The 27,080-nt window shown below is 41.7% G+C and overlaps 3 protein-coding genes across 6 annotated transcripts in view; 2 read left to right on the top strand and 1 right to left on the bottom strand.

Moving 5' to 3' along the window:
- Positions 1-915: 915 nt before the first annotated feature.
- On the top strand, positions 916-19,432 carry LOC135500015 (trichohyalin-like). 4 transcript variants are annotated; one of them, XM_064791145.1, is made up of 11 exons: positions 916-970; positions 9,534-9,618; positions 10,022-10,082; positions 11,391-11,593; positions 12,078-13,163; positions 13,717-13,895; positions 14,448-14,587; positions 15,138-15,196; positions 15,624-15,809; positions 16,389-16,491; positions 16,915-19,432. In XM_064791145.1, exons 2-11 carry the CDS (start codon positions 9,592-9,594, stop codon positions 18,765-18,767), a joined length of 3,897 nt encoding a protein of 1,298 aa, XP_064647215.1. In that variant the 5' UTR covers positions 916-970; positions 9,534-9,591; the 3' UTR covers positions 18,768-19,432. The 4 variants fall into 4 exon arrangements, with proteins under 4 accessions (XP_064647215.1, XP_064647213.1, XP_064647214.1 ...); XM_064791143.1 differs by lacking the exon at positions 916-970 and adding an exon at positions 9,143-9,233; XM_064791144.1 differs by lacking the exon at positions 916-970 and adding an exon at positions 9,324-9,379.
- LOC135500016 (golgin subfamily A member 4-like) lies at positions 990-8,254 on the bottom strand. The gene is made up of 3 exons (XM_064791147.1): positions 8,202-8,254; positions 8,010-8,071; positions 990-5,353 (listed from the first exon to the last, which is right to left on the bottom strand). Exon 3 carries the CDS (start codon positions 5,334-5,336, stop codon positions 2,211-2,213), a length of 3,126 nt encoding a protein of 1,041 aa, XP_064647217.1. The 5' UTR covers positions 5,337-5,353; positions 8,010-8,071; positions 8,202-8,254; the 3' UTR covers positions 990-2,210.
- Positions 19,433-26,967: 7,535 nt separating the features above from the next.
- The window catches only part of LOC135499415 (periplakin-like), a 40,945-nt gene continuing 40,832 nt past the window's right edge, over positions 26,968-27,080 (top strand). Inside the window, exon 1 of the mRNA XM_064790158.1 lies at positions 26,968-27,036. The gene's annotated coding sequence lies outside the window, so the exon portion shown is untranslated. The remainder of the gene's footprint in view (positions 27,037-27,080) is intronic.

Below are 27,080 nucleotides of genomic sequence, written 5' to 3'. Positions count from 1 at the left end.
CCTGAATTTTTGCACGTCTCATTTATGGTTTGGTGATGCTTAAGCGACCCTAATGGTAGTCTATCGATAGCTGCGATGGGGACATAGCCCATGCACTCTTAGAAATAAAGGTTTTTGAGCTTTTCAAAACCTCTAAAGGTTTTCCCACCAACACAAGTTTTTGATATTATGAAAGTCCAAGGCTTTTCATTCCGCATGGATGGGATGGCGACCAATCAGTGCCTATATTATACGCATTTACTGTTCCAAATCCTTTGCTATTCCATCCCATTTTGCCCAAGATATAGGCCTAGGCCTACAGTGGATAGTTCTGAACCAAGTGTTCCAAATAAGCTCTTGCAGGTTAACATTTGATAATTATAGGACATATGTCACGTCGCGTCAAGAAACCATTCAAAATTATTGAACAAAATATTATTTGGCCGAACTGGATTAATGTCTTGCAACACGGCACATTCTTTGAATAAAAAGTACACGGATCACACACTTGAGATGTGTGCGAGATTGAGTCTCAAAGCAGGGTGTCCATCTTTTGATCTTGAGCAACAATACTGGGGGCTTTGACAAACAACTGTCAACTTAGTAAATATCAGAATTTATAGACTATCAGGAATGATGTTATCTAAGATTTCTGATCAGGAATAACATTCAGGACACGACAATTTTTGGTTCTATCCTCCGACACGGTCACAGTTAATGCTGTTTTGATAAAAGGGTATCAACTTCGATTTAGTTGAACAATGCATGGAGTAGGACAACTGGACGTGCAATGTTGGTTATTTATCATGTCTGTACATGTATTGTATTCTTCTGTAAAGGAGGTCAATAAAGCATTATTATTATTATGGGCATTCTAATGTGGATTTTGAACCAATTGATCTATTTTCTAGTGAGAAATACAACCAGAAGAAAGGGTCAAAAGTCTCGTCTATATATAATGACGTCGGATCAATATCATAAAGAAAATAAGGTGAGAGATAAAAAGTGTAATGGATTCAAGTACTTTATTAAGGGTAATTACCACAGGAGACAGACCGGCAGGCAAGCAACTACGTGTTTAAAGGCCTACGCCGTTCGTTGAAAATTTGAAATTTGAAACTGAAGTCTGAAAATTTCAAATTTCGTAAATACGTACTAAATTTCAGCATTGCCGTTGTGTAAACATCATGCACATACTAAAAATACCAAGTTTCAGCAAATTCGTATGCATAATAACTGTACTACAGCATTATGTATAACTGCATTTCTATTTTCTTGGACCACCAGTAATTACGAACGGCGTACACCTTTATTGTATCACAACGTCATGTCATGCGGTGCTCTGATTAATATGTATGCAGAATGTGGATAAAATCACCACAAAAGTACTGAAAGACATTACATTAGTTGAACTAAACACTAAGCGATCACCCCTTTGGCGATAAAGAATACATTTTTTGGTATTAAACCTTCAGTTAAATCTTGATTACTATAAAATGCTCATGAGTTCAGATGCAAAATACTTTAAAGGCCATTCCGAAGAAAATAAGGTTTAACTGTGGCGAAACGTAGCTGGGGATACCCTGGCCCCACATACTATATACGGGACCGTTTCAAGGGAAACCCGCACGATCCGTATGTTAATCCTGCAAAGAGACGTCATTTTGAATACAAAAACCATTTCATTCACAGCAGAAAGTTTGCAAAACCTCAAATGTACTTAATTGGTTTTTGCATCTGAACTCTTCGTATCCATGGATATTTATACATTCAATTTATGTTATAATCTCATTGAATTAGTTTTTTTAATTAATCTTGTCGGAGACCTCAGTTCGACGTTGACTGAGGAGAAAGTCGCAGCTCTGAACTGTTTTCAAGTGATTTTGAACTGATTTTAAGTAGGATTTTTTTACAGGCACCATTTGATCAGGAAATATAGATCCGTCATCTCTACAGGGTGCACTCTATCGAAAACATGTACCAATTGCTGTGATATATTATAAAAGGCAGGTTTCGCATGCCGAACGAAGAGCTACGAACGAAGAAGTACAAAATATTGTACATCATCAACGACTTGTTTTGAAAACTTCCTCGATTTCTCTTGCAACTAAGTGTAGAAAAAGATACACATGTGACAAGTACTTAGCAAATGAGAATCGAAGTAATAACTTTAGCAGCCCATCAAAACTGTCCGTCAGTGAAGGAAATTTCCAAAACGGAAGATTAACGTTTTAAGATGCAACACTCTTTCCTCCAGCAGCTTCGTTTAAGAGTGATGCAGTGTCACGAACCTCTATCCCGGGACCTCCGTTCATCCAAGCGTTATCCTCCCCCAACTTCTCATTGGAGACTGATGCCCTTCTTGATACCCTCCTCGAAATACATGTACTGCTGACCCTCTTAACCTGAGGCTTACGCTTCCGGTGGAAGAACTTGGACAATCTCTTCACAACCGTCTTCTTCGTCTTTGAAGTACTACCAGCACCATTTTGGCTGCTCGATTCAATCTCTGTCTGGACATACTTGTCTAATTTCAAACCCGAATTGACATCCTGCAATTCTGCAAGCGCGCTATCTGCACGATTTCTTTCCGTCTCTTTCTCTTCCCTGAGACCGCTGACCAGGCCCAGTAGTTTCGTGACCTCTAGCTGCTTCTCTTTAATTTCCGTCTGTACTCTGTCCCTCTCCTCTCCAACCGCTTTAAACTCCTCGGCCTTGGCCGCCACATCCAATCGAAGCTGCTCAATCTTTCCCTCAAGCTGCTCAATCTTTCCCTCAAGCTCCTTTTTCAAAGCCCCAGAATCCTTTGACGAATTCTCCAACTGCCTAACCTCCGCCCTCAATGTTTCCGCGAGCTGTTCCTTCTGGTCTAACTTTCCCTGCGACTTGTTCACCTCCTCCACGAGACTGCACAGAGCGTTCATGTGCTTCTTGTCATTTTCAACACGCTCAGCCTGAGCCACCGACTCATAGTTCCTTTTTTCTTCCCAGAATTTCGCTCTCAATTCCCCAACATCAGTTACATGCTCCTTTTTCATCTTCTCCATTTCACTCTCGAGTCCTCCAGAAACTAGTTCCAGTCTTTTGATCTCCTCGGATTCCTCTGTGGCATGCTTCTGTTCAAGTTTCGCAACTAAAGCTTTCAAAGATTCGATGAGTTGTACCAGTTCACCTTCCCTTTTCCCCCACTCCAGGGCTTTGCAATTCAGTTCTTGTGTTCGCCTTTTTTCAGCTTGCAGAGTCTCCTCTCGAAACTCCTCACGTAAGACCGCTAGCTGCTCCTTGCATTCCCTATCCTTGGTCTCCAACGCAGTCTTGACGTCCTCTCTAGATTTACCCAATTCATTCACAAGATCACGCTTCTCAGTCGAGTGGCTTCCAATCAAGAATCGTATCATGTCATCAGAAGACTCCTTAGCCTGCGCTTTCAAAAGCTTCGTAAAATTCTTCTGCTTCTCCCCTTCCTCTCTCATAACCTCTTCATGAGACCCCATCAAATTTTCAATCTCCCTCTGGCTTTGACGGTGTTTCTCTCCTAGCGCGCTTTTAAGGTTTTCCCGCTCCTCCGAAACCGAGTCTAACTTCTTTTCATAATCACAAGCCATTTTGCCCAATTCGTCAGCTTTTGTTTGCGATGCTTCCTCTTTGAGATTTTCAAGCAGTGTAACATGGTTCTGTCGCGCCAACTCCATAGCTGAGGAGTGATTGTCCACAAGCTGTTTGATGCGCCCCTCAAACTCATTGCACTGGTCTTGTAGCTCCTCCCTGGCTGCTGCAAGAGCATCCTCCTTTTCTTTGGTTAGTCTAGCAACTTCGCTTTTGATCTCATCCCGACAACCACTCAACTCGGCCTTCAACTCAGCTATCCTATCTTCTAAATTCTTAGAAACAATCTCATTATTTTGCTTGATGTCATTTCTAGACCTCTCATATTCCTCTGCGAGAGATACCCTCTGCTCGTTATGCTCTCTGCGGGCGAGCTCAGCTGACTGGATGTACTCTTGATTGAGTTTATCTCTCATAGTCAACAACTGCTCATTTTTCTCCTTGATTTCTCTCTCAAGGGTAGCAATTTTCTCTTCCCTGGCTGCAATGGTCTTCTTCGAATCAGCATTCAATCGTTTTTCACGTTCGTCCAACCGATCGGCCGAAATCTGCTCAAACTGAGCTTGCTGCTTGTCTTTTTCAACTAACAGTGCTTCGTAATGTGCCCTCAGCTCCTCGATTGCAGTCACGTGCTCCGCTACCAACTTTTCCTTGTCCTCGAAAGAACTCTCTTTCTCGTTTTTAAGATCACCAAGTAATTCGTCTTTCACCGTAGCTACAATATCATCCGCCTCTTGTTGTAGAACGTGGAGACTTTGTTCATGTTCGGCGTGAACAGCTGCCATCTCCTCCTTGTGTTCTTTAACTAAACCTTCAATACGGTTCTCATGTTCATTTTTTAAGCAGTCATTTTCCTCTTGTACGCGCTTCACGTCCTCTTCAATCCTTGGTATAGTTGCCTTCCACATTAAGCACTTCTGTTCAAGATCTTGAGCCGTCTCCTTCCAGTATTTCAAATCGGCTTCACTTTTTCGTGCCTTCTCTCTAAGCTCCTCCCATTCTTTCCTCATCTCTTGCCCTATTCCCTCAGCCGACGCTTTCTCTCTTTCAGAAAGCTCGATTTTTAGACCTTCGATTTCAATCTCCTTGGTTTGGATGACCTGCTCAAGCCTGGTTTGGTTCTTTAGCACCGTTTCCAGCCTAGCCTTCAATGTCTGAAGTTCCTCTTCTAAACTCTCCTTCTCCTCTTTCGCAACTACAGACTTTGACTCGGACTCAACAAGCTGCGCCCTTAAAGCTACAAATTCATGTTTACTAGCCTCCGATTCTCTATTACGTTCCTCTTCTTCACTTGCTATGATTCGTCGAAGGTCTGTGATCTCCTGGCGTAACTTCGTTTCCATGTCATTCTTCAACGCATCAAAATCCTCCGATTTCTTCGTCGATTCCTTTTGGTACTCCAACAACAAACTTTCCTTTGCCATTCTCTCTTTTGTCAAAAGCTTTTCCACTTCCTGCTTCTCCTCCCGGGCTGTGTTTAACTTCCGATCAAGGTCAGCTTTGACCTTCAAGATAGCTTCCTTGTGACCTTTCTCGATGCCATCTTTCTCCTTCCGATATTGGTCTCGCAATCTCTCGTTGAGCTCCTCGTTAACTTTGTTCTGGCGCTCTTTCTCTTCATTGGTTTTTTTCTTCAACTTTTCCATTTCATCCTTCAGGTTTTCGACCTGGCTCTCAAGACTTTTGATGACCCCCAGATCGGTTTGATCCTCACCTGGGGTCGACTCCAAGCTCACACTTCCCTCTGCCATAGTTTCGTAGCAATAGTCTAAAAGGAAAAAGGGGGGAACCCATGTAGATAAAGGAAAATTTTAAAGCAGGGGAATAATGATTTACAGGATCATATATCATTCACCAATATTTTGGGCGCTCTGATTAACTCAGGGGATGTTTGGTGATAGTAAAATAAACTGCAATCATGTATGTCGTCCTGAAAATAAAATATCGGATGGGCTTTCATTGAGGAAGATGTGCAGGATTGCAAAACGGACCTAAACAAAACTAGGTTTAAAAAATCAGCGGTAAAGCAAACTAGTACAAGAATTAATATTTTGAGTTGATTCTTTCACTATTGACAAGTCGCCAAACCAATTTATTCTGTTTTTTAACAACTTTGTATGAATATGATGCCTCTGTTTTGCTATAATATGCAATTAAATTCTGAGATTTCTTGACTTGGTTAACATTACATATCAATATAGGTAATGTCGTCTTTCTCATCTCTAACAAAACAACAATACATGTACGTATATCAACCTTCGAAACGCAATAATCAAAGATGAGTCATTGGGTGATATGAATAAAGACGAGCAAATGCTTTTATCTAAAACTACATGCACATTTACACTAAGCCTTTCTGTACAAAATTGAAGTAAAAGCATTTGCTAGACTTTATTCATATCAGCCAATGACTCGACTTTTATGCTGGCAAATAAGATGTCACAACTTCAGTATTTCCCAATTTGCAAATTATGAATTGAGCCAGTCGACCGCCAACTCCAGACATCGCACCCTGGGGAATTTCCTGGCGCTCTGATCAGGCATTGGCGTGCAAAAAAACTCTCCCGCTCGATCTTGACGCCGGGATTGGCGACCAGTGACAATCTAAAGGCCTCCATATACTGCATGACAAAAGTCATTTTGTGGCTTGTTTCCAAAAAAAACGAAGTATCCATATGTCCCGCCTTGTTGAAAGTTGTATAACGTTAACCACAAAAGTCAATAGGTGTGTACATGTAGATGATTACGACTATTGTGACCGTGTTTCAGGTGGCCGCTCCAGCTTCAAACTCTTGAGTCATCTTTTACAAAAGTCATTCAGTGTGTATTTACTCAGTGACCTTTGTGGGCATGTTTACCCCTGTGGAAAGCCTGTGGAAAGCTGTGGACAGCTGAATTAAATATGTTCAATTTTTGGAGACCTGTTGCTCATGGGATAGGAAGACGGCTACGTGGTATTTAGAAAAAACATCCAGATTTTGTGATCTTGGGGGGGGGGTGCAAGAATGTCTTTCAACGTCAAGTCCCCTCTGTACCACGATAGGAACGAAAAGAGGAAAAAGATAGCCGAAATCGCTACTGAATTGGACGTCACCGGTAAGGTTCACATTGGTAATGTTGGTAAATATGCCCCGACCAATTTCAATACACGTTTACCCAAGAAATAAATGAACAACATATATTAATATCCAGTTTAATATCATTTGCTTGGAAGACAATACAAGAAAATTGGATGTAAACCCTGTGATTAGGATTGCAATTCATCCACTACTTATGCATCTATGTTGGTTCTTTAAATTAGAATGAGGACGGAGCAAATCGCACGCGGAGCCACTTCCCTTTGCGTGGTACACAGGCTACAGTCCTACTGTCCAAAGATTCTGAGGCAAAATGTAAATCTCATTCGTGTTGATTTTACTTGAGTGCTTGTACTATTAATAACCGCCGTTGTTTATGCTAACAGCAGAGTTTGAAGCTGGAGCGGCCACCTGAAACACGGTCACAATAGTCGTAATCATCTACACACCTATTGACTTTTGTGGTTAACGTTATACAACTTTCAACAAGGCGGGACATATGGATACTTCGTAACAAAAGTTCCAATCGTATACACATTGCAAATTTTTTTTGGAAACAAGCCACAAAATGACTTTTGTCATGCAGTGTATGGAGGCCTTTAGTGCTACAAGTTTTACGCGACCTCTAACCTTTAACCGTGTATTCTGTTTTATAACTAACAGCTGTGAATTCTGAAATCATTATACATGTGTCAAAGCATGACAGATGTGGTTACCCGGAAATTGCTATTCAACGCATTCGGAATCCTTGGCGAAGTTGGCACACTGAACACTTCACTCCTGCGCAGTCACGTAACTACATGTATGTCATTTCGTGACTGCCAACGCAGGCAGCCATTTTGGAACCGCTTCTCCGCGATGGCCGGAATAGATCACAGGCTCGTGAAGAAACAAGAATTATACTGATTTATCAGCAAAGAAATAATTGATACACACAACCTTAAAAAATTCTGTACACACATGTATATATGTGCTCTTTTATGGTCAGGTTTATGCGTGTTCCACGTATATCGTGTTTTGACTAATTGATTGAGTTGACCACAGACACCACCATTTTTGCTGGAACTTGCACTCCTAAAGCAATCGGAACTCCTTCAAAATGAAGTATGCCATTTTCAAGGAGAGAATCCGCTGTCTGGAAGACAAAGAACTGGCTCCTACCCTTGACATTGGCATTCACTTCTTTTTAGAAAGAGTCTCATTGCTTTAGGATTTCAAGTTTTAGCCAGAATAATGGTGTCTATGGTCAACCCTAATACGCCGAGTCTGATAACTTCGCCCACCTGAGAAAGTAACAATGGTGTTTCATAGTTTTAACTTTTAATCAATCAAATTGCAACGACTTACATGTGTTCCTCCAGCCGAAAGTCGTTTCTGTTCGGCGTTGATCTTTGTACAGAGGACAATGCCTGGATGATGAAAAAGTCTGTGTTAGGCATTTCAGCGATTATGTATCTGAGCTAATTGGTGAATCAAGTTTGTTACCCTCGAAGCATTCTGGTAAAAAATGGTGAAGTAGTGCATCAGTTAAACACTCACCCGATTTCGAAGTATCCAATACCCTTCTTCACGACAGGCCAAGACGTGGTGACTTCTCGAGCAATACTCCGGTGCAGTAAAAGTAGTGTGGAGAATAAGCTTGAATACCAGATCTGCCTGGAGAAGTTGCTTTGACAACGGGGATTCCACAGCGGGAACTCGAGTGGGAATCCCCGGTCGGTGTCCTAGCAAGAAGCAACAGACACGGCTATCGTCCCCGGGCTAACGTCAAAGTAAAACCGGTGCTTGCCATGCTTCGGTGAAACATATCAGTCTTGGTACATGTGAAGTCGCTTTGGGAGGTCCCGTCACGCATTTAACAGCCGCATCGAGCATTTCATTCGGAGTTCTCATTTACAGTAAATGGAAACTTCCTGATCGTTTACCCCAATGCTGCTTTCATTTTGCTAAAATTGATGACGAAGCAGATTTTTGCGCCACTCGTTAAAATAAGCGAACACTGACGTGGCCGATCTTGACATGGGCGTTTTTAAAAGTTGTCATTAGCTGATTTGGCCAACACAGAGTTTTTAATGTTACTTTTGGAGAAATGTAAGATGCTTCACATAAAGGGTTGGTTCAATACCTAGCTTTTTAGCCTAAAGACCAAAAAAGCTACCTATGCCCATGTTCACTGTACACGCCAGCTTTGCATTTATGGTAAAATCTGTTCAGTTATGCGCTAATTATGTTTTAAAACATGTCACCAGTCGCAAGTACATGTAGCTTTCGAATGGTCTTTCATGCCTCTCAATATGAAATACAAAATGAAAGCACGAATCAGTCTGAACAAGAATTGCTTTTTTAATCGATCAATAGCCCGTCCGGCAACATTTCATCATTCCCATCTTTAGCTCATTTGATTACCTCGCTGACGTCATTGGGAAGTCCAACTTAAAACGACCCCGTGGAACTACATTTGATATTTCCCATAGGAAAAATGAAACTGTATTAACCTTACCATAGCTGGGTATCGCTACATGCATAAACACATTGAATACTGTGTGGACGTGATTGTGCCTGTTCAGGAGCGTCAGTTACGCATTTGTCTATCACAATTGGCCCGTTGCCCATGCCCCCCCCCCTCAGCCAGCTTTAATTCACCGACACAGTGTGCTTCCTTTCAGCACTCGAGTTTCATGATCTCAGTGTGGTCCAGTTTCATTTTAGGCTGCGAGGTAGCGAATACGAAGAAATCAAACCATTCAGTTAGCTGAGGGCTCAGCTTCTCTGGACTACAGTTTCTGTTTCAACTGATCGAAACTGAAATTTCATATTTTGGATGTCGTGAATATACCATTTTGACTGAAATCGTCTGTGGTGTAATTTCAGGTAAAGCCTAGGTTTGGTGCGGTCTACATACGGACTCCTTGCAGGACAAAAACAAAATATGGATGGGCGAAGGAATGTCGAAAAGGTGGGTTATGCCACAATTTTTGTTAACTGTATAGTTAAGAAACTGAGCATCTTTAGTTTAAGAATTAGGAATTATGGGTACTAGGTTTATGGTACTTAGCTTATTTAATGAAAATAATATTTCTTTTAGATTTTCTTATACGTTGATATCTAATAGACGTCAACTGGTTGATGTCTTATAGACATCTAGTCAGTTATTAGACGTATATCAGATCTCCAGTAGACATCATCACACTTTCCTGTGTAGTATCGATACTCCTGCAGGGGTTGGATGTTTTTCAGAGAAAAATATAATTGTAGACCGTTAATTTCAATCAGCAATCACTGTAATCATTGAAGAGTTATATAATTTTAAGGTTAATACTTTGAAGGATATAGTTGTAAATGTTTTACTCCTTTTGCAGAAATCGAAATCAGAAAAAGAAGATCCACTGACGGATGAAGAAAAACGGGAATTAGTAGAAGGTAGGCCTATGTTTTGTACGGTCCTGCCCAATTACTTATATGATACATATATGATTGCCACGCATTTGAAAAAACAACCTCAAAGTCAGGTGTGAAGTAGGTAAGTTTTTTCCAGGTGCTCTTGTAGTGTTTTGACCGAATCAATTTTGTAAGTTTGAAAAGTAAGCCTATGACATTTTGGCTAATGGTTCGGGTTACTGATAACGCACCATGGGATGATTCCAAAATAAGATGTCAGATCGCACTGAAAAGCTTTGATTAAATTCCCAAGTCCGAATGGGGACTAGCTGGAATGTTGGCAGCATTTTCAGAGCGTTGAATCGACAAATAAAATGTTCGAGATAAAACATTTTTCGGTCACGCACCTGTGATAAACTTCTAAGCCATTTTTCAGTTAAATTAGCACAATCACCACGCTCATAAGTTTTCCATGACTTAATCAGCGCGAGGAACGCTTTCACGGCCCAATAGATCCACCAAAGCTTGTCAAACCATGAATTTTGCGCTGGATGTTATGTGTGATAATTTCAAGGTTTGGAGTGTCTGAACCTAGGTGGTGCTCTTTTCAATGAAATATTGCACTTTTTCTTGGGATGCATGGTTCAAACCCACTGTTAGGAACATATGTGCATGCGTAGTGATCTGGAAACCTGAAATAAATAAAAATCCCTCTTTTAGTTTCATTTTTTCGATAAATTGTTTTATGTTACAAGAGAGGTCAAAATTAAAGTACCTTCGAATGGAATACGACATGTCCATGCCAAAATAAATCATTTTACTTCAACAAGCATTTTTTCATACAACCCCCTGATAAACATACCTGAATATTTCGAGTGATAACCTCTTCAGCGCCATCTAACGGCAGATAATTGAACTATGCACTTTGACTTCTGCAAAATATTAGTAACTGGAACATTTTGGTGTTGGCGATTGTTAGTCCCTCTTCGCAGGGGCAATTGCGCTACGACTAAGTGGGTTGGGATTCTTTCGGGCTGTGACGAGACGGCATTGCCGTTACAAAGATTACACCATTGGTCGATATCATCCTGTAAGGGCGAAAAACATAAAATCCACTTGGCAATTGGTTAAACGCTTTGCAAGAGGTTTTAGGCCAATGTTATGAATGGGGCATTCCACTTTCATCATATGATTTCGCGGTAATCGTAGTGATCAGTTCCTCGTCCAACGTCGATCAAATATCCATATCAAACGCCTAACCATTCAAATGGTGCTGCCATCTAGGGTCCCGTGCTAACACTCGAACAGCTTTACATAATTATTTACCCGATTCATTATCTCTTTGTACAGTTCGACGACAAGAAGAAAAAACCCACAAGGAAAAGCTCGACAAGCTTCAAAGCAAGATCGAAGATGCCCAGGTCTCCCGGAATTCTGCAAAACAGAGAGAAGAAGATGCGACCAGGCAACGCGAGGTTTACCACAGACAGAAGGAGAAAATTAAGGTGGAGAAGGCTGAATTTCACGAGGCTGAGAAGGCTGCAAGGAATGAGGTAAAAAGAGTTTTTTTCTGCCTGATAAGAAAGGTTAGGTTTTGGGGTTTGGTTGCGATAATTAGAGTACGGGACCTTGAAAATAATGATATTTGTCATCTTCTACGTTCTCATACCATATTGGCTACCGCAAACTATAGATGGTTAAGGGATTTCACAGTTAGGAAGATGTTTAAGAGAAGTTCTCAGCCTGGCCCTGACACTAAATGGTTAACAAGCTGGTAACAATGATAAGGAAAACATAGACAAAAAGTGCCAAGAAGCAAAACGAAGATCATGTCCGGTGCTGTTTAAGTGAACATGATGTCGAATGGTGAATGCACTCCAGAATGGGCGTGTTGTTGATGGATGGAGTTCCTAAAATCCATATTTCTAATCATCATACATATCGTACGCGTACGCCAAGAAAGGTCTCCCCAGACGACCTCCTGAAGTCCTGAAGCTGTTTTGGCTGTTAAACAAAAATGTCGCCTTTTTTTTCAAGGTTGAGAAACTCAGGGCCACCTTTGACGACACACAGAAGGTGGCCAATGGAGAGGAAGCCCGAAGGGAGAACCTGATCGCAGATGCAGAGCGTGAGAAAACAGAAGCGCAAAGAGAGGTGGATCTGTCGAATGAGGAGATAAAGGCAAATGAAGAATTGAGAGCAGTGGCGATGAACGATCTTGCGGCTGTACAGAGTAGAAGGAAGGATGCGCAGGAGAGAGTTAATGAGCTGGCGCCAAAGGTTGCGGAGTTGGAGAAGAAGAAGACGAAGACAGCTGAGAACGAACGAGTTGCACAGAACAGGTTTGATGAAGCGGAGAAAAAAGCGTCGGAGTTAGCAACAGAGCTCGGAGAGGCAAATTTATCAAAGACCAACGCTGATGAGGATGTTGAGAGTATTTCCTCTAAGCTGAGGTCATACAAGACGGACTTGAATAACCTAAAACCTATTGCAAAAACTCCTGAGAGAGAGAAAAATCGGATTAAGCTCGAGGAGCTGAAAAAAAATTCCCAAGTAGAGCTGAAGAAGAAGGAGAAGGAGAAGGAGAGGTATGGCAAGGAAGTTGAAGCGAAGGTAAAGGATCACGCAAAAGCCACGAAATGTCTTGAAGCGGAGAAAGCCAAGTTAGAGGAAGTGAAAACAGAAAGTGATGACGCTGCTAGCCAGTTTAAATCGATGGAGATGAAGTTAAAAGATGCCGAGTTCCAGGAGAGAACGAATAAAACTGATGAGGAAATCGAGACGAAGAATATGACTGATTGTGATGTGAAAATAAACGCTGCCAGAGATAAATCGAAACGGGCCTTGGAGCGGAAGATGGCCGCCCTGGAGACTTTAGAGAGAGTAAACTGTGAGAGGGCGCAGCATGATGTGGCAGAGATAAACACGGAGCTTGGAACGGCAAAGGAGAAGGAGAGGGAGATAAAAACACAGATCAAAATGGCCGAAATACGGATCTCTGAGGCAGAAGGGCAAATTGAAGAACTTTCGCAACAGATATCACAAGCAACGAAAGAGTTTACAGAGGCTGAAAAGATTGTGAAAGACACTGAAAAGGAACATAAGAAATTGCATGCAGAATGGGTAAGAAGTCAATCTTTGTTTAGATGAAAGTTTGGTGGCAGCGATGACTCATCCTGGTAGCCGCGTTGTATAAACCTGATTGACCAGGTACACGAGACCATGGTGGTTTTCACGGACTTGATGTCTGGCTTACTGGTTTCGACCCTCTTCTTTATAGGCACCTGAAATAGAAAAGAGAGAATTAGCCACGATATCGCCGCCGTATATAGCCATATAACGATACAGCCATGTAGTCATATAGCCAAATAGCCTGTAGGCACACAGTACGTTCCGATTCAGTGACTTTCATGACTAAAGGATTTTCAGGTCACAAATCGAATACCGAAAACAAACCTCAGGAAATCATAGAGTTTTGGGAGGGAGTTAAAATGTCCACTTAGCCATTGGAAAACGGCAACTATAAAAAGAATTTCATTTTGAACAGAAATGTGTATTTACATATTTACACCATAGATCATTACAATCACTTTCATAAAGTTGATGAATCAATAACTTACAAATTGATATACAAAGAAAAGCTAATTGTGATTTTGTTTTGGTTACTCAATTGCAGGATTCAGAAACCAAGCGCTGCAACAGGATACACTTGGCGCTGTACATGTTCCTCAACTCACACGTAGTGGATGCTCGCCTGCGAACCTTGAAACATGCTCTTAGTACCATCAAAACGCTGGGCCCAGCAATTGTGGATCGAATACAACATGTTGATGAACTTTGGGACGAAATGGACAAGTATGTTACAACATTCTTCAATGAATACATAATTCTTTTGTCAGAAAAAAAGCAGGTTTGAAGTCATTTCAAGAGACATCCTCCATTCTTTCACATTCCTTGGAGGGGGGGGGGGGGGCTGGGGGCTAATGTATATTTAACTCGTAATTCGATGAGGCATCAATGCAAATAATCGTCAAGGCATAATGTAACGCAAAGGAACTATTGTTGTCATGGACACTAGATATACGATAATTTTTAAGAGGATGAATAACTTGTATTTCCAAGATTGAGGCTAGATAACATCTATTTCCAAGAGCCTAAATAACTTGTCTGTCCAAGAGGATATGAAATAGCTTGACTTTTTCCAAGAGGCTAAATAACTTATATTTCGCAGGGGATATACTAGTATATATTTCCAAAATAATGTGTATAACTTGTATTTCTAAGGTAAATAACTGGTATTTCTGAGTTAAATAACTGGTATTTCGCAGAGGCCAAATAACATGTATTTCCTAGAGGAGAAGAGCATGTCGTTCCGAGAGGATAAACTTGCATCACATTTTGTTGCAGAAGGACTCTTATTGAAATTGGCAACTACTGCAAATTAAGATTGCTCTTCGAAATGATGTCTGACGGTCAAATGTTTGTAGCTGAAATCCTCGAGGCAGAGGACAAAATCCTTCGGCCTTACAAGGGCGGATTTTGTGAAGGTATGTAAGAGTAGTCCATTTGCAGATTCTCATGGTCCTTGAGGCCACAGTCGGGTCAATGTTGAAATACCAAATATTCCCTCGCCGCGGGATTCCTAACTACCTCCATCCTCGAGGGCCTTGCTATCTTAACATTATCATGTAATATATATATATATATATATACCCTAAACCTCCGAGTTCAGTAACTTGCATGAGTGAAATCATGGCAAGTTTCAAATGTGTCGAAAAGCCTCCACCTTCTTCCTCACTGGTTTCCTTCTTTCTGCTCACCTGACTGCCAATTCCCTATCTCTGTGAGATCACTAACACTGAATAGACAAAAGGCTGTTGACTCCCCCCCTCCCCCTTTACCTTTGTCTCGATTTCATTCCCCATTTTTCACATTTTTTCGACATTGAGTCGAGAGCATGTAAGGTGTATTTATAAGGATTATAATTGGTTTTTGATATCACATGCTTTGTTATGGAAATGGGGATCAGTAATATTTGTCTAACGTTCATAGTTAAATGAAATGCCATTGATTAGGATATGTATTTCTCGTATCTAGAAAGAACAAGCGTAGAAGCGGACGGGACGGCATCGTCAGTTGGCGAACTTGTTCGACAGGTAAGTTCATACAGAGAGGCAAATATGCCACACTCATGCCACATACTCCAATGGACGTCCATCCACTTTTCAGTTTGCCAAAGTCCAATGTAAGTCCGTGGGACAAAGAATGGCCTGTATATTGAACTTCATTGCCTCCGAGCTATCCACATACGTGTATAGCATGATAGACCGCGCAAATGTACCCAACAATGTAGATGTATAACTGTATGATATGCAAGGCCTTTATAATTTTATTTCAACTACCTCGGACGAACTGTGACAATATCCAAATAGTTTGTAGGCATGGCCAAAAACAACCCGTCAATATTGTTTCTCAAAGCTCACCAGGCCGTCATCAGTAAGTCACCCCCGAGTTATGCTCAACGATTTTATTCCATCGGAAGGGGGCGTTCTGGACCATTACAACAGCTCATTTTAACTCCAGGGGAGCAAGGGAAAACTCGAGGCCTCCAGGGACGACTGCATGGAACTCCTTCATGCACTCTACAAGCCTATTGAAGACAAACTTGCACAGAACAAGTACGATGGACCTCGAGGCTACCACGAGCACTCTTCAGAGATGCAACTTCTGCAGCGGAAGTATCTGCAGTCCGGGGAGCTTGGTGACCAAGTAAGGACGTAATCGAGTTTATTCTTCGTGGTGGCCCGCAAGCATAAAAACATACGAGTTTGGCACCCGCCCGTACCACCTAAGAGCCAATGCCATCTGACGGAAGAGTGAGATCAAATACACGATATGATCAGATCTGTCCTAGACAATGCTCTATAATCACGATGGAAAGGTCATAGCTTTTTGCCTTACGAAAGATAGCACCTGGTACAGCGTTGTGGCCAATATGTAAACAAAAAATAGCAAAAGCTGTCCGTGACATTTCTTGATGGATGGGAATGTTATTCAGCATGGATTTCGTTCACTGATTTCGATTGCAATTAGGTTGTTTGCATTTGGCATTGTCCCTGAAGCGACTTAAGACATTGAATAGAAATATCTTTTAGATTCTCCAACAGGTAGCTAAACAAATTCTTGCCACGACGTTCCAATCTAATTCCGTGGTTTTCCTCAGGTAAACGAAAGTATGAAATAAACCTAATAATCACTGATGAATCACTGATGAGTTAATGCACACTGTTCATCAGAGATGTGCATATAGTTGACTCTCTAATGGTTAGCTTTGATTTTTTTCTTCAGAAATACGAATCGCTCAATGATTTCCTTCTGGAAAAGATCCACGAAAGTGACAATATCTTAGACAAACAACTCGAGCATGGAAAGACATTGGAAACGCTTAGATGTGAGTAGCATTGCAGCGTTGCTTTTCCTGGTTCCTAAAAAAACCGTGTCACGAAAAACGAACAGGCCTTTTTTAAAGAGTGGGCTACATACGATTTCACCCTCACGTCGTGTTTTCAAGCCTTTTAGTCTGTCAACTCGTGACAAGTGAAAACTGACAAACGACAACGGGAATCCTATAACTTTGGCCGACGACATCGTTTTTAAATTTGCTTACTGTACACCACCAAATCCTCGCGCACATTTATCTTTGCAATTCGCGAAAATTAAAAAGTACTGATTTTTAAATGACAGATGATGCTGCTATGCATTTGTTCTATCGCCCGATGGGATCGAGACACGCTGTCTTCTGTCGATACGATCATCTGCCAGTACGCTGATAAAAATGGTCCCATTCATTTAACCATTCGTTTCATATTTCCAGCTGATTTGTCAGAATCAGAAAAAAAGATTGAAGACCAGAAAACAGAAATTGAGGATTTAAAGCTTCAGAGTCAGAGGTCAAAACACGCACTTGAAGAAGATCTGCAAGATGCCAAGCTTCAAAAAAAGACAGCTGATGTGAAACACTTAGATGATATCGGTCGCAAGAAGGAGGAGATACAGGCGTTGAAGAAGGAACTTGAAGATAAGGAGCGGAATCTGAGGCAGAATGCAGAGCAGCGTGAGGGGGAGCAGCGACGTCAGATTGTCGAGGAGAAGGAGAGGCGGGAAAGGGCAGAGTGTGTACAGAAGTGTCTGTTGAACCGCGTGGAGGATTTCAACAAGGAGACGAAGAGGAAGGATAAGAAGCATGCTGCAGAGATGGAGGTGGAGAGGGCAAGAGTTATTGACGCCAAGAGAGAGTGGGAGAAGAAGTTGGCAGAGTCAGATGAGCAGTGGAAGAAGGAGTTGGAGATTGCTGAGGAAGAATGCCTTGGCATGATAGAGAAAGTCCGCAGTAGTAAGGACACTATTATTGCGGATTTAAATGAGCAGATCAAGGACTTCCAGACGCAGAGTGAGCAGCGTATGCAGAGTTTTATCGAGATGCAGGAGCTATGCCGGGAGCAGGTCGAAAATGAGAAGAAGAGGAGTCAGAAGGCGAGAGAAGACGAGAGAGCGCGAGAAGAGGAGAGAACCGGAACAGAGGCCATGCAGAAGAAACGATTTACTGAGAGACATGCCACAGAAGTTGAGAACTTGAAAGAAAGAATTGCATCTCTGCAGGGGAGAGTGACGTCATTGGAAGTTGAGAAATCGAAACTCCAGACTGCGAACCAGAGCATGGCGGACAGGTATAAGACGGAAATTGAACAGCTGAAGAGCAGGCACGAAATACGGCTGAAAGGACTTAAGGACCAGCTTGAAAAATCAGAAGCAGATATCAAGAACCTGAAAGCCAGTCATAAACACGAAATAGCTCGGTTGTTTGAGAAATATTCTGCTTCTTCTGCGGAGCATGCACAAAGACATGAGAACGAGTCGGCGTATTTGAAGAAGATTATTGCCGATCTGAAGGAGGAGCGCCAGAAAGATATCACTGAGAAGGTACAGCAACTAGAGAGGGAGGCACACGCAATGCAAGAAAAGATGGAGATGGACACGAAGCCAGGAAGAGAAGAAAGAGAACTGAGAAGCAAGGAGGAAAAGGCGAGTGCAAATAGGAAGACCAGAGTTCAAGAGATGAATGAGATGAAGACAGATTTGGAGAGGGAGCTGAGGTCTAAGTTGGAGAAGAGATATGGTGACAGGGTCCGTGAACTTCAGGGCGAAGTTGCCAAGTTGGAGGCGCGTTTGAAGACCCAGGAGGCCAAGCACGTGGCTGATATTGCGAGGGTCGAGAAGAGGCATGAAGAGGCGCGCAAGAGAGCTGATGAACACCACAGGAGTACAGTGAAGAACCGGGATGAGAAGGCGCTACGAGATTTGGAGGACGGTGCCATGAGACATCAGTCAGTTGAGAAGCAGTTGGAAGACCGGCTTGACGATTTGAAGCAGTATATAGAGAAGATCACCAAGGATTATCAAGACAGGGATGAAAAATGCCATAGCCAACACAAAGCGGAAATGAAAATTCTGGAGGAGAAGTACAGACGGGAAATTCAAGAGCAGAAGGAAGCTGCCCGCAACCATTTGCGTGAGACTACTGAGACCCTCCACTCTCGGCTCCAGGATTTAGAGGGTCAGTTAAAGGACCTGGAGGCAAGGTTTGTGGTGAAGGATGACGAGTGTATGAAAGCGACCTTGAGACTGGATCGATACGTGATCAGATATGGGGCTGAAATGTCACTTTGAATTAAACAACATATAAAAGATGGGTCACATGACCTTTCTGCAGAATTCCTGCAGCCTGACTTCATTATCATCAGGTGATTAACATTTTGAACCATGATAAACTACTAGTAATTCATATTCTGTTGTTGGCTACATAACCACATTATTGAACTGAAGAACCAATCTGCTGTGTCGGTACATCATGAAAAAAACAGGCCAGCTAAAGGTCTCAGCCGTGTCATTGAACATTCTTTTTAAACCTAAAATCACTTTAATTGGCGAGAAGCAGTCTAAGTAAGGCATTGAACGCATTTTTGTCAAATATTTTATTGAATCAATATTCACTATGAAACCGAGCCAGGATATGGACAGAATCCTATTTTAAAGAAGTTATTGATTCGTGATGTATTTCTTTTTACCGACAATGCTTTGTATGCCCACCTGCTACATTTTGAATCTTACGTTAATTTGAAAATATAAACCATGTTGCCACTGTAGAAGTTTGAAATGTCCTGGGATATATGTCGGGGGAACAAAATATTCTATCATGCGCTTATCCTTCAGCTGTTGACAGTCATGACCTCTATAGAGCCAGATAACTAGTACCATAAGCTGTCAGAATACAATAGGGCCGGACACGTTTCCAGGGGACATATTCTACTTCTGCACTGACCGACGTTTTTGGTGTTTCATTGCTGTTTTACTTCATGCTTTTAGATAAATCCTTACTTTCCTTACTGGATCATGGGCTGTCCAGTCGATAGGAATAAGCTGCCCTCGATATCGACTAGATTATAGGGTACTACCCTAAGTTTACTTACAATAAAGCTCTCATAAGCGTTTTATGGCGCATTGTGGCCAGAAGGAGATTTGAACGTAGCTGATGTGCTGTAGTATTCGGTGCACGGTCAATAACTTTAAATATTTAATTAGAGAATTTCCATGACCAAACTAGAAAGTTTCAGGTCAGTCCACCTGCGGTCCAAAAATCGCCATTTCTCGTCACAGTGTAACTGATACGAGTAACGCAGCAATGTGCTAGTAGGATAGGCTAATAGGCCCCAGTCGTACTTTGGATAAGCTTTCTAATTGCCATTAGCTACTACTGGATATCAAACTTCTGAAACTGCCATCTCATTTCGGGACACAGCCAACCCTACACAGGTACGTTTTCGTCATCTTACTGAACTTCAAGTGATATTGCCTCCAGCGCGTTGTCTGTAAGCTTAGCTATGTCAATACATTGATGGTCAAGATGAGACATTAGGGGCCTATTTACAGTTTACGCGTTTCATAAAGACAATACCACTTTAAACGGGGACTCGACTCTAGGCAGGAGATGGGGACTCTAGGCAGGAGATGGGGACTCTAGGCAGGAGATAGGGAGTCAAATTGGTGGTTTTCAGGGACCTTATGCACAGGAAACTGAATCTGGTTTTTGTTGGGGAAAAATACTCTTCCACTGCAAGCATGGAGAGTGCCATCGTACTGTAACATGCGTGAGGAAGATAACTAATCGTACCCACCTAGCTCCTGTATGTAATCCCGGTGTGACAGCGGATATAGTCCCCCTGGAGTCATAGTCCGGTAGCATTGTATTTGATCAATTAAGCAGCATGATCTATTGTACCGCTAACCCTAACCAAAACATTTAGCAATGCGGGCTATTGTTACACGGACTATCAGCCCTAGGACTACTATCCCTTGCACACCGGGTAATTGATCAAATACAATGCTACCGGACTATGACTCCAGGGGGACTATATCCGCTGTCACACCGGAAAATAGAAATGCAATTAAACACAATACCGTCGTACAGTTATAATTCATACGAATTTGCCGAAACATGGTGTTTATAGTTTTTGTGCATCAGTCTACACAACGGTATTCTTGAAATTCATATCAGTTAGCATTTACACGATTGGAAATTTTCAAATTTGATAACAAATTTCAAATATCTAACGAAAGGCGTAGGCTTTAAGATAGAAGAATCTTGGAATTCACAATATGGTTTTCGTTGACTGGGCTGACAATCGGATCTATGTCAGTCTCCGTACTTGTTCCCTGAATCAATTTCAGGACAGGAGGAAATGACGCAGCATCTCAGGTAGGCCTATGGACACATAGACCTGGCTGATTTGATATCAACAAGGTATATGCTTTAGGAAGTACACTGGCATGGCTGGATCAACATATGCTACTGGTGCATTTTAAAGCAATGACGTGCCTGGTCGCTCGGACAATACCTGTCGACCATCCACGACACCAATCGCGTATCTTCTCCGCTGGCAATAGTGTTAACGTTAAAGGCCTATCAATGGCGTTCGATAAATATTTGAAATCTGTATTTGAATTTGAAAATTGCCAAGTGTGTAAATACGTACCGAGTAAAAACTGGCCGGCATGCCGTTGTGAAGACAGATATAAACACTCTATAAATATCTAGTTTCTGTAAATCTATGCATGATAACTACACGACGGCATTGTGATATAACTGCATCTCTATTTTTCTGGACAACCAGTACACGGCGCTACCCTTTAAATCGCATTTCGCAAGCGCAATGCAATGCCTTCCCGCACCTCAGTCGGTATCAAAGCACGTCCTACACGCTGGAAGTCCCCGATGCTCCCAATCAGATATCCTCACCTGAAGACACGACCACACTTTTAATAGGTCATTACCCTTTAACTCATGGCACAATCAAAGGAGTTCCCGGGACATCCGCAATCGATTGTTTGCTTTGTTAGACATTTTCCACAGGGAGTCTATAGTTACATCTCCGTGGTGTGACAAATGCCCGAGACATGTATAATGCTGTGAATAATATTACATTATGTTACCATCACATGCATATACAGGCTTCCAGATTTTTTCTGGATATGCAAAATTAAAACATGCATACAGTTTATTGATGGTAAGTCACTGACTGGACACTCTAACCGACATTTTCGCAATTTCTACTCAAATGTCTATCGGAAAGACTCACCTGGAGTGACCCGTGTCCATGTGACTGTCTGAGACATTTCATTAAGTAAGTAATCAAAGTCTGAAAATATACTGTGCTCTAGTTTATTGACAGGTCTACATGTCCATGAGTGCCCAGCAAATTCATATCATCGCATAATTTCCGAAAGGGAAGACCGGTTAAGGGATGACTTCGACGATAGGCGCCACCATTTTGGCTAGAGCTGGAAACCCTAAAGCGATAAGAACCCTTTCAAAATGAAGTGAGTGCCAATTTCAGCGGTGGGAGTTGGTTCTTTTTTGTCCAGAAAACAGCTTCCAAGGTTTTAAATGGGCCATTATGAAGGAGTTCTAATTGCTTTAGGATTTCAAGTTCTAGCCAAATCATGAGGATGCTCATGGTCAAGCCTGCATGTAAGTTTTGATCCCGGGGCCAAGGCGGGAAATGGCTCTCCACGCCACTAATTTCTTGGACGCACCTCTATCAATGCGACAGATGGCAATGTCCACTGTCAACAAAGGGATGACTCGTAGGTGGAGCTAGGTGGTCCACATCAAGTTTTACCAAGTCACCGAGATGTACAGTACGTGTCTCTATTGTCTCGCAGTACATTTTGTACATCGGCACTATTCACACTTGTGTAAGGGTATTTTTTCACCTTTTTATTCCTTCAAATCAAACCAGATCCAGTTTCCTGACAGTAACTGACCATTAGACTGACATGGTCATTTGTTGATAATCCTGAGGACAAAAACCGACAATAATACGAACCTGATGCAACTTATATTTCTATCGATAGGACTCTTTCACACCAGTGGAGTACCAGTGTTTCTATGTGTCACTGATTCCCTATACAGTTCGTCTGGCCTTAAATAGTTTTTGTTTGGTAGGTGGACGGCTACTGTGAGTAGGGGAACAATACGCGAAACACCGAAATTCAGGGAACACTGACATTATGTTACACCGAGTATGCAATGACAACAATACAGTCGCATGTACGTTGTCTGATACATCAATGTTTATCACATTCCTCTTCGCATTGCTGAACACCTGTTATTAGTGGGGGAGTTGGCAGACGACGTATTGTGTATATTCATGAGAAAGACATTCACCTGCTTAGGTCACAACTGAATTCATCTTCAGGATATGATCACAAACGTGCTCAGTGTGCATGATATATTGAGTGTAGCATCAGGTGAGTTTAACATCATTTGAGTTTAACATCAGTTGAGTTGGACGTCATTTAAGAATAACTTCATTTGAGTACAATGTCAACTTCGTTAAGGTTAACATCAGTTGAGAATAACATCAGTTGAATTTACCATCAGTTGAGTATACCACCAGTTGGGATAAACATAAGCCGAGTTAAACATCAATTGTGTTTAACATCAGTAAGGTTTAGCATCAGTTAAGTTTAGCATCAGTTGGTTTTGAATGCAGTTAAGTTCAATATCAGTGGAGTTTAACATTTAGTTAAGCTTAACACCAGCTGGGTTTAGTTGATCATCATTAGGGGAGTTTGACATCAGTGGAGAGTTTTTCACAGCAAGGTTGGGTGATGCTCATAAAGGCAGGTTGCGAAACGACAGGTAGGGCAAAAATACAGGGTTCATTATTTCTAAGGTTTATGCTTTTTTAGATTATGTCAAAAAACATCAGATTCATACAGAAATACTGCTGTTGTTAATACCACATTTGTACTGACGATGGTTCGCAGCCATGATGGACCTTCATGTTTTTAGCATGAAGGTCGAGTACTGCTATGTTAGGGGAGTCCCGTGGGAGCATAGCGGAGTTTTATCAACACATCCTGTAGTAGCAGCAAAACGTGAATGTAACTTTCCTAAAACCATCAATCACTATTATGATGAAGTATGGAAATTGTCACTCTTTAAGTGTAATGCATTTGGCTCTAAACGTGGCCAATGGTAGGCATCGTAGGCCTAAGTGTATTAAACGTATGTGTCCATGCTGCAGCACCCTCGTTTACAAAAACCTATGCAAAAGTACATTGATATATTGATAGGCATGAATGTATAAAACTTAAAACATTACTGATAAAAAGCAACAAATTTTCCGATCTTTGTATACCATGTGGTAGGCCTATACATGTACTGCTGTCTCCCAGACATGAAGTAGTCTGATTGGACCAGGTGCGCCATGCATTGTCATACGTCTCTGCGAGTACATAGTGTGCACATCTTGAACTCAAATGCATTGAACTGGCCTATACAATGCATCGTATAGAATACAGTCCCGATGAGAACAACAGCCACTAAATGAAAAAACAACAACAGATACATAGCTGATATTAAGGATAGATTAATCTATCTATCTATCTATACTTACTCTGATAAGTTTCTGATAAGTCCATGATGGAGAGGCCAATGTGACGACATATAATCACTTCGCATCATAAAACAGTCTGTCATTAAAACAAATTATGATATCAATCTGACGTCATCGAAATTGATAGTAATTGCAATCTGACGTTATTGAAAAAATGATATCAATCTGACATCATCTGGTGATAGCAGTCAGTTAATGTCCCATAATGCCGTTCTGCGGTGTCATTCTGACATGAGGTCACTGATATCATAATAACATCTATAGTGACTGATATAATGGTATCATTTGAATGATGTCCAAATCATCATGCCAAATGACATCATTCTATCAAGATGTCACTCCGACATGCCTGCGTGAGGGGCCGACAGGGCCTGCGTAAAAGTAAAAAGTGTCCCCCCTGGAAAAAGTGTCCGGCCCTATTGTATTCTGCAATATGGTTCAATCTGTAGAGACCCTGACCGTCAATAGCTCAGAGATTGAAGCGCATAATAGAATCCTTTGTTCCCGGACATTTTATCCTAGGACATTTTAAACTTCTACACCGGGACGAGAGCTCAACCCTTTGTTCGCCGGGTTCTATGTTCCCACTCTAGGATAAAATAGTTATACCAATGGCAATGGTCTGTAACGACAGAAGATGTGTCTTCTTTGGAAAAGGACAGGGATGATATTTACTGGGGGGATATTTACCGGGGGGGGATTTTTACCTGGTACCGAATCTAAGAGTGGAGATATACAAAAAAATGCCGACTAAACTCACGTGCATCGTCTTCCTCTTCTGGCCCGCCATCTTTCGCTGCTTTCGCATGTCCAGATTATCGTACATAGGGCCTACCTGTATAATGGATGTACGGTCGATTTGTCCAGCATTGATCTGTAAGATACTGTATCACTAAGAAAGTGCACTTGCAACTGGTCACGGTCCGCGGATGTGGGCAATCTGCATCATGGCCCTATCAACGGCGTGTGATCTCAGTTGACGGACCCCTCCGTCTATCTATGTACATGTAGCAACCGCAGTAACTGGAACGCTATTCATGGTATCCTATGCTGAAGCATTATAAAGAGTATAGTAGCCTCTGACCTCGGCGGGCGCGCCCAGACCGTGACCTATATCCTCGTCCACCAGGCTCCTATCGCGAATGCATGCATTTTGAACATTGAAATAGCCGTGAGCAGGATTATTTAGACTAAACCATGATCTAACGGGGCAGTAAAGAGCCGGGGGGAGGGGGGCTTATCAGTTGATCGTGGGGTGCTCACACGAACACTTTTTGTATATATGACGTAGTCAAAGAAATGGACGTTACAAAAGTGTAGATCGAGGGTTCAGAGGCTTCCATTTATTTCCTCAGAGAGCGAAAATATGGAGTTTTCCACTGTGAAGTTGGAGAAATTGTCGAAACACACACATAGCCTCAGTTTCAATCTCTGAGCATGTGCCAAGGCAGTTCTCTCTGCAGTGTCTGGACAGAAAGCAAAAACTGAATATCAATGTCAAGCACAGAGTTACATGGACTACCAGTAAACCTAGTACAGTATCAAATCAAATATTTGCCTAGTTTGGTGAAACTATGACCAGGCGTATTTTTAAAAATATTTTATAAATACGATTATAACAATGGGCAATAAATTCGTTACGTTTTATTAGCAGACGTAATACATGTAGTTACAATGTCACAACGATAATTGTAAAATAACATTCGATCAGAATTTTATCAAGTACAAATGTACTATATACATAAATATTGAAATCGGGGACCATCTCGATGTGACTACATGTATATATGTAAGAATAATTAGACAATGTCCGAAAACCCAAGCCTTAAGGGGTTTTGACATGTTTGCCAGGCAAAAATATGCAACCCAAAACGGCCTATCGAGGAAATGAAAAGACATTTAAAAGCTTTGACGTTCGGAAAAACCTCTATTTGTTTTTCATTTTCCTGAAACCATTAAGGGTTTCATTTCTCTTGTACCATTTCGGGGTTGTGTCTGTGCCAACTGAAAGTCCCTTGAATGCTTTTCCCAATAGCTCCTTGGTATCCTTTATTTTCAAGAGTGTGTGTTTGAGAACTCCTCTTATTGTTTCTCCTTACTAGCTTCCAATACTCGACTTGGTACATGTCGTCCGAATGGAGCCAGTGCACGTACATTTATACCTGGGACTTGACCAGATCGTATAGTTATAATGGCCTCATCAGGGACCTCATGGTCGTTACGCGCATTTACCCTGGGTCCATCAGGGCCCATTTTCGCGAATATCAGTAGCTTGTCCTTGTGAACAAGGTTGTCGCGAGTGATTTCGTGGGTTATGAAAACCAACTGGAAAGAGGGAAGAAAAAATTAGTTACGATTTTTAGACTGTCTTTACTGAAAGGGCCGCGGTTAGGCAAAAACACGCAAGCGAGAACAACCTGCAAATTTAGACCGCTTTCTAGGCTTTTTTGAACACCCCACATTTGAAGTCCACCCTGCGCTGTGTAAAACGCCAGAAAATGGGCCGGTAGCACTTAGCGCGAGGTGTATGGTGTGAGAACACTAGTCTCTCATCCTTGTCAACGAAACAGTAGAACAGCCCAAAATATGGCCCGGTAGTGTCAACATCGTTGACCCCTGTCTATCTTTAAGTTTAACAAACAAGCCATATCAGAGGAAGAGACACTTCGTTTGTTTGACGCTGACCAGCAAATGGCATATTTGAACTAAACTACAAAAATCCAGCTACATTTTTTCGGCGCAATAAATAAATTTGATATGAGTCAGCTGAAGATAAAAGTGTTTAATCCTACATGTCATCCAAACTTTTGACATGGTCTCATTTCATTGATTATCAGTGAAGAACAATATTCAATATCAAGTAGCCGATTTATCTATACAGGTCTCTTCTTCCAGTGTGATGTGGTGGCGACTGGATGTGTTTATAGGACAGCACAATATAGTGGAATATATCAAAGCGCCTATCTAAAAATTAGGTAAGCCTGTATTTCATTTTCAAATTCGGTTGAACTTCGCATTG

Source organism: Lineus longissimus, chromosome 15, assembly GCF_910592395.1.
Source record: "Lineus longissimus chromosome 15, tnLinLong1.2, whole genome shotgun sequence".
NCBI lineage: Eukaryota > Metazoa > Nemertea > Pilidiophora > Heteronemertea > Lineidae > Lineus > Lineus longissimus.
This window is presented reverse-complemented; position numbering and strand designations above follow the sequence as displayed.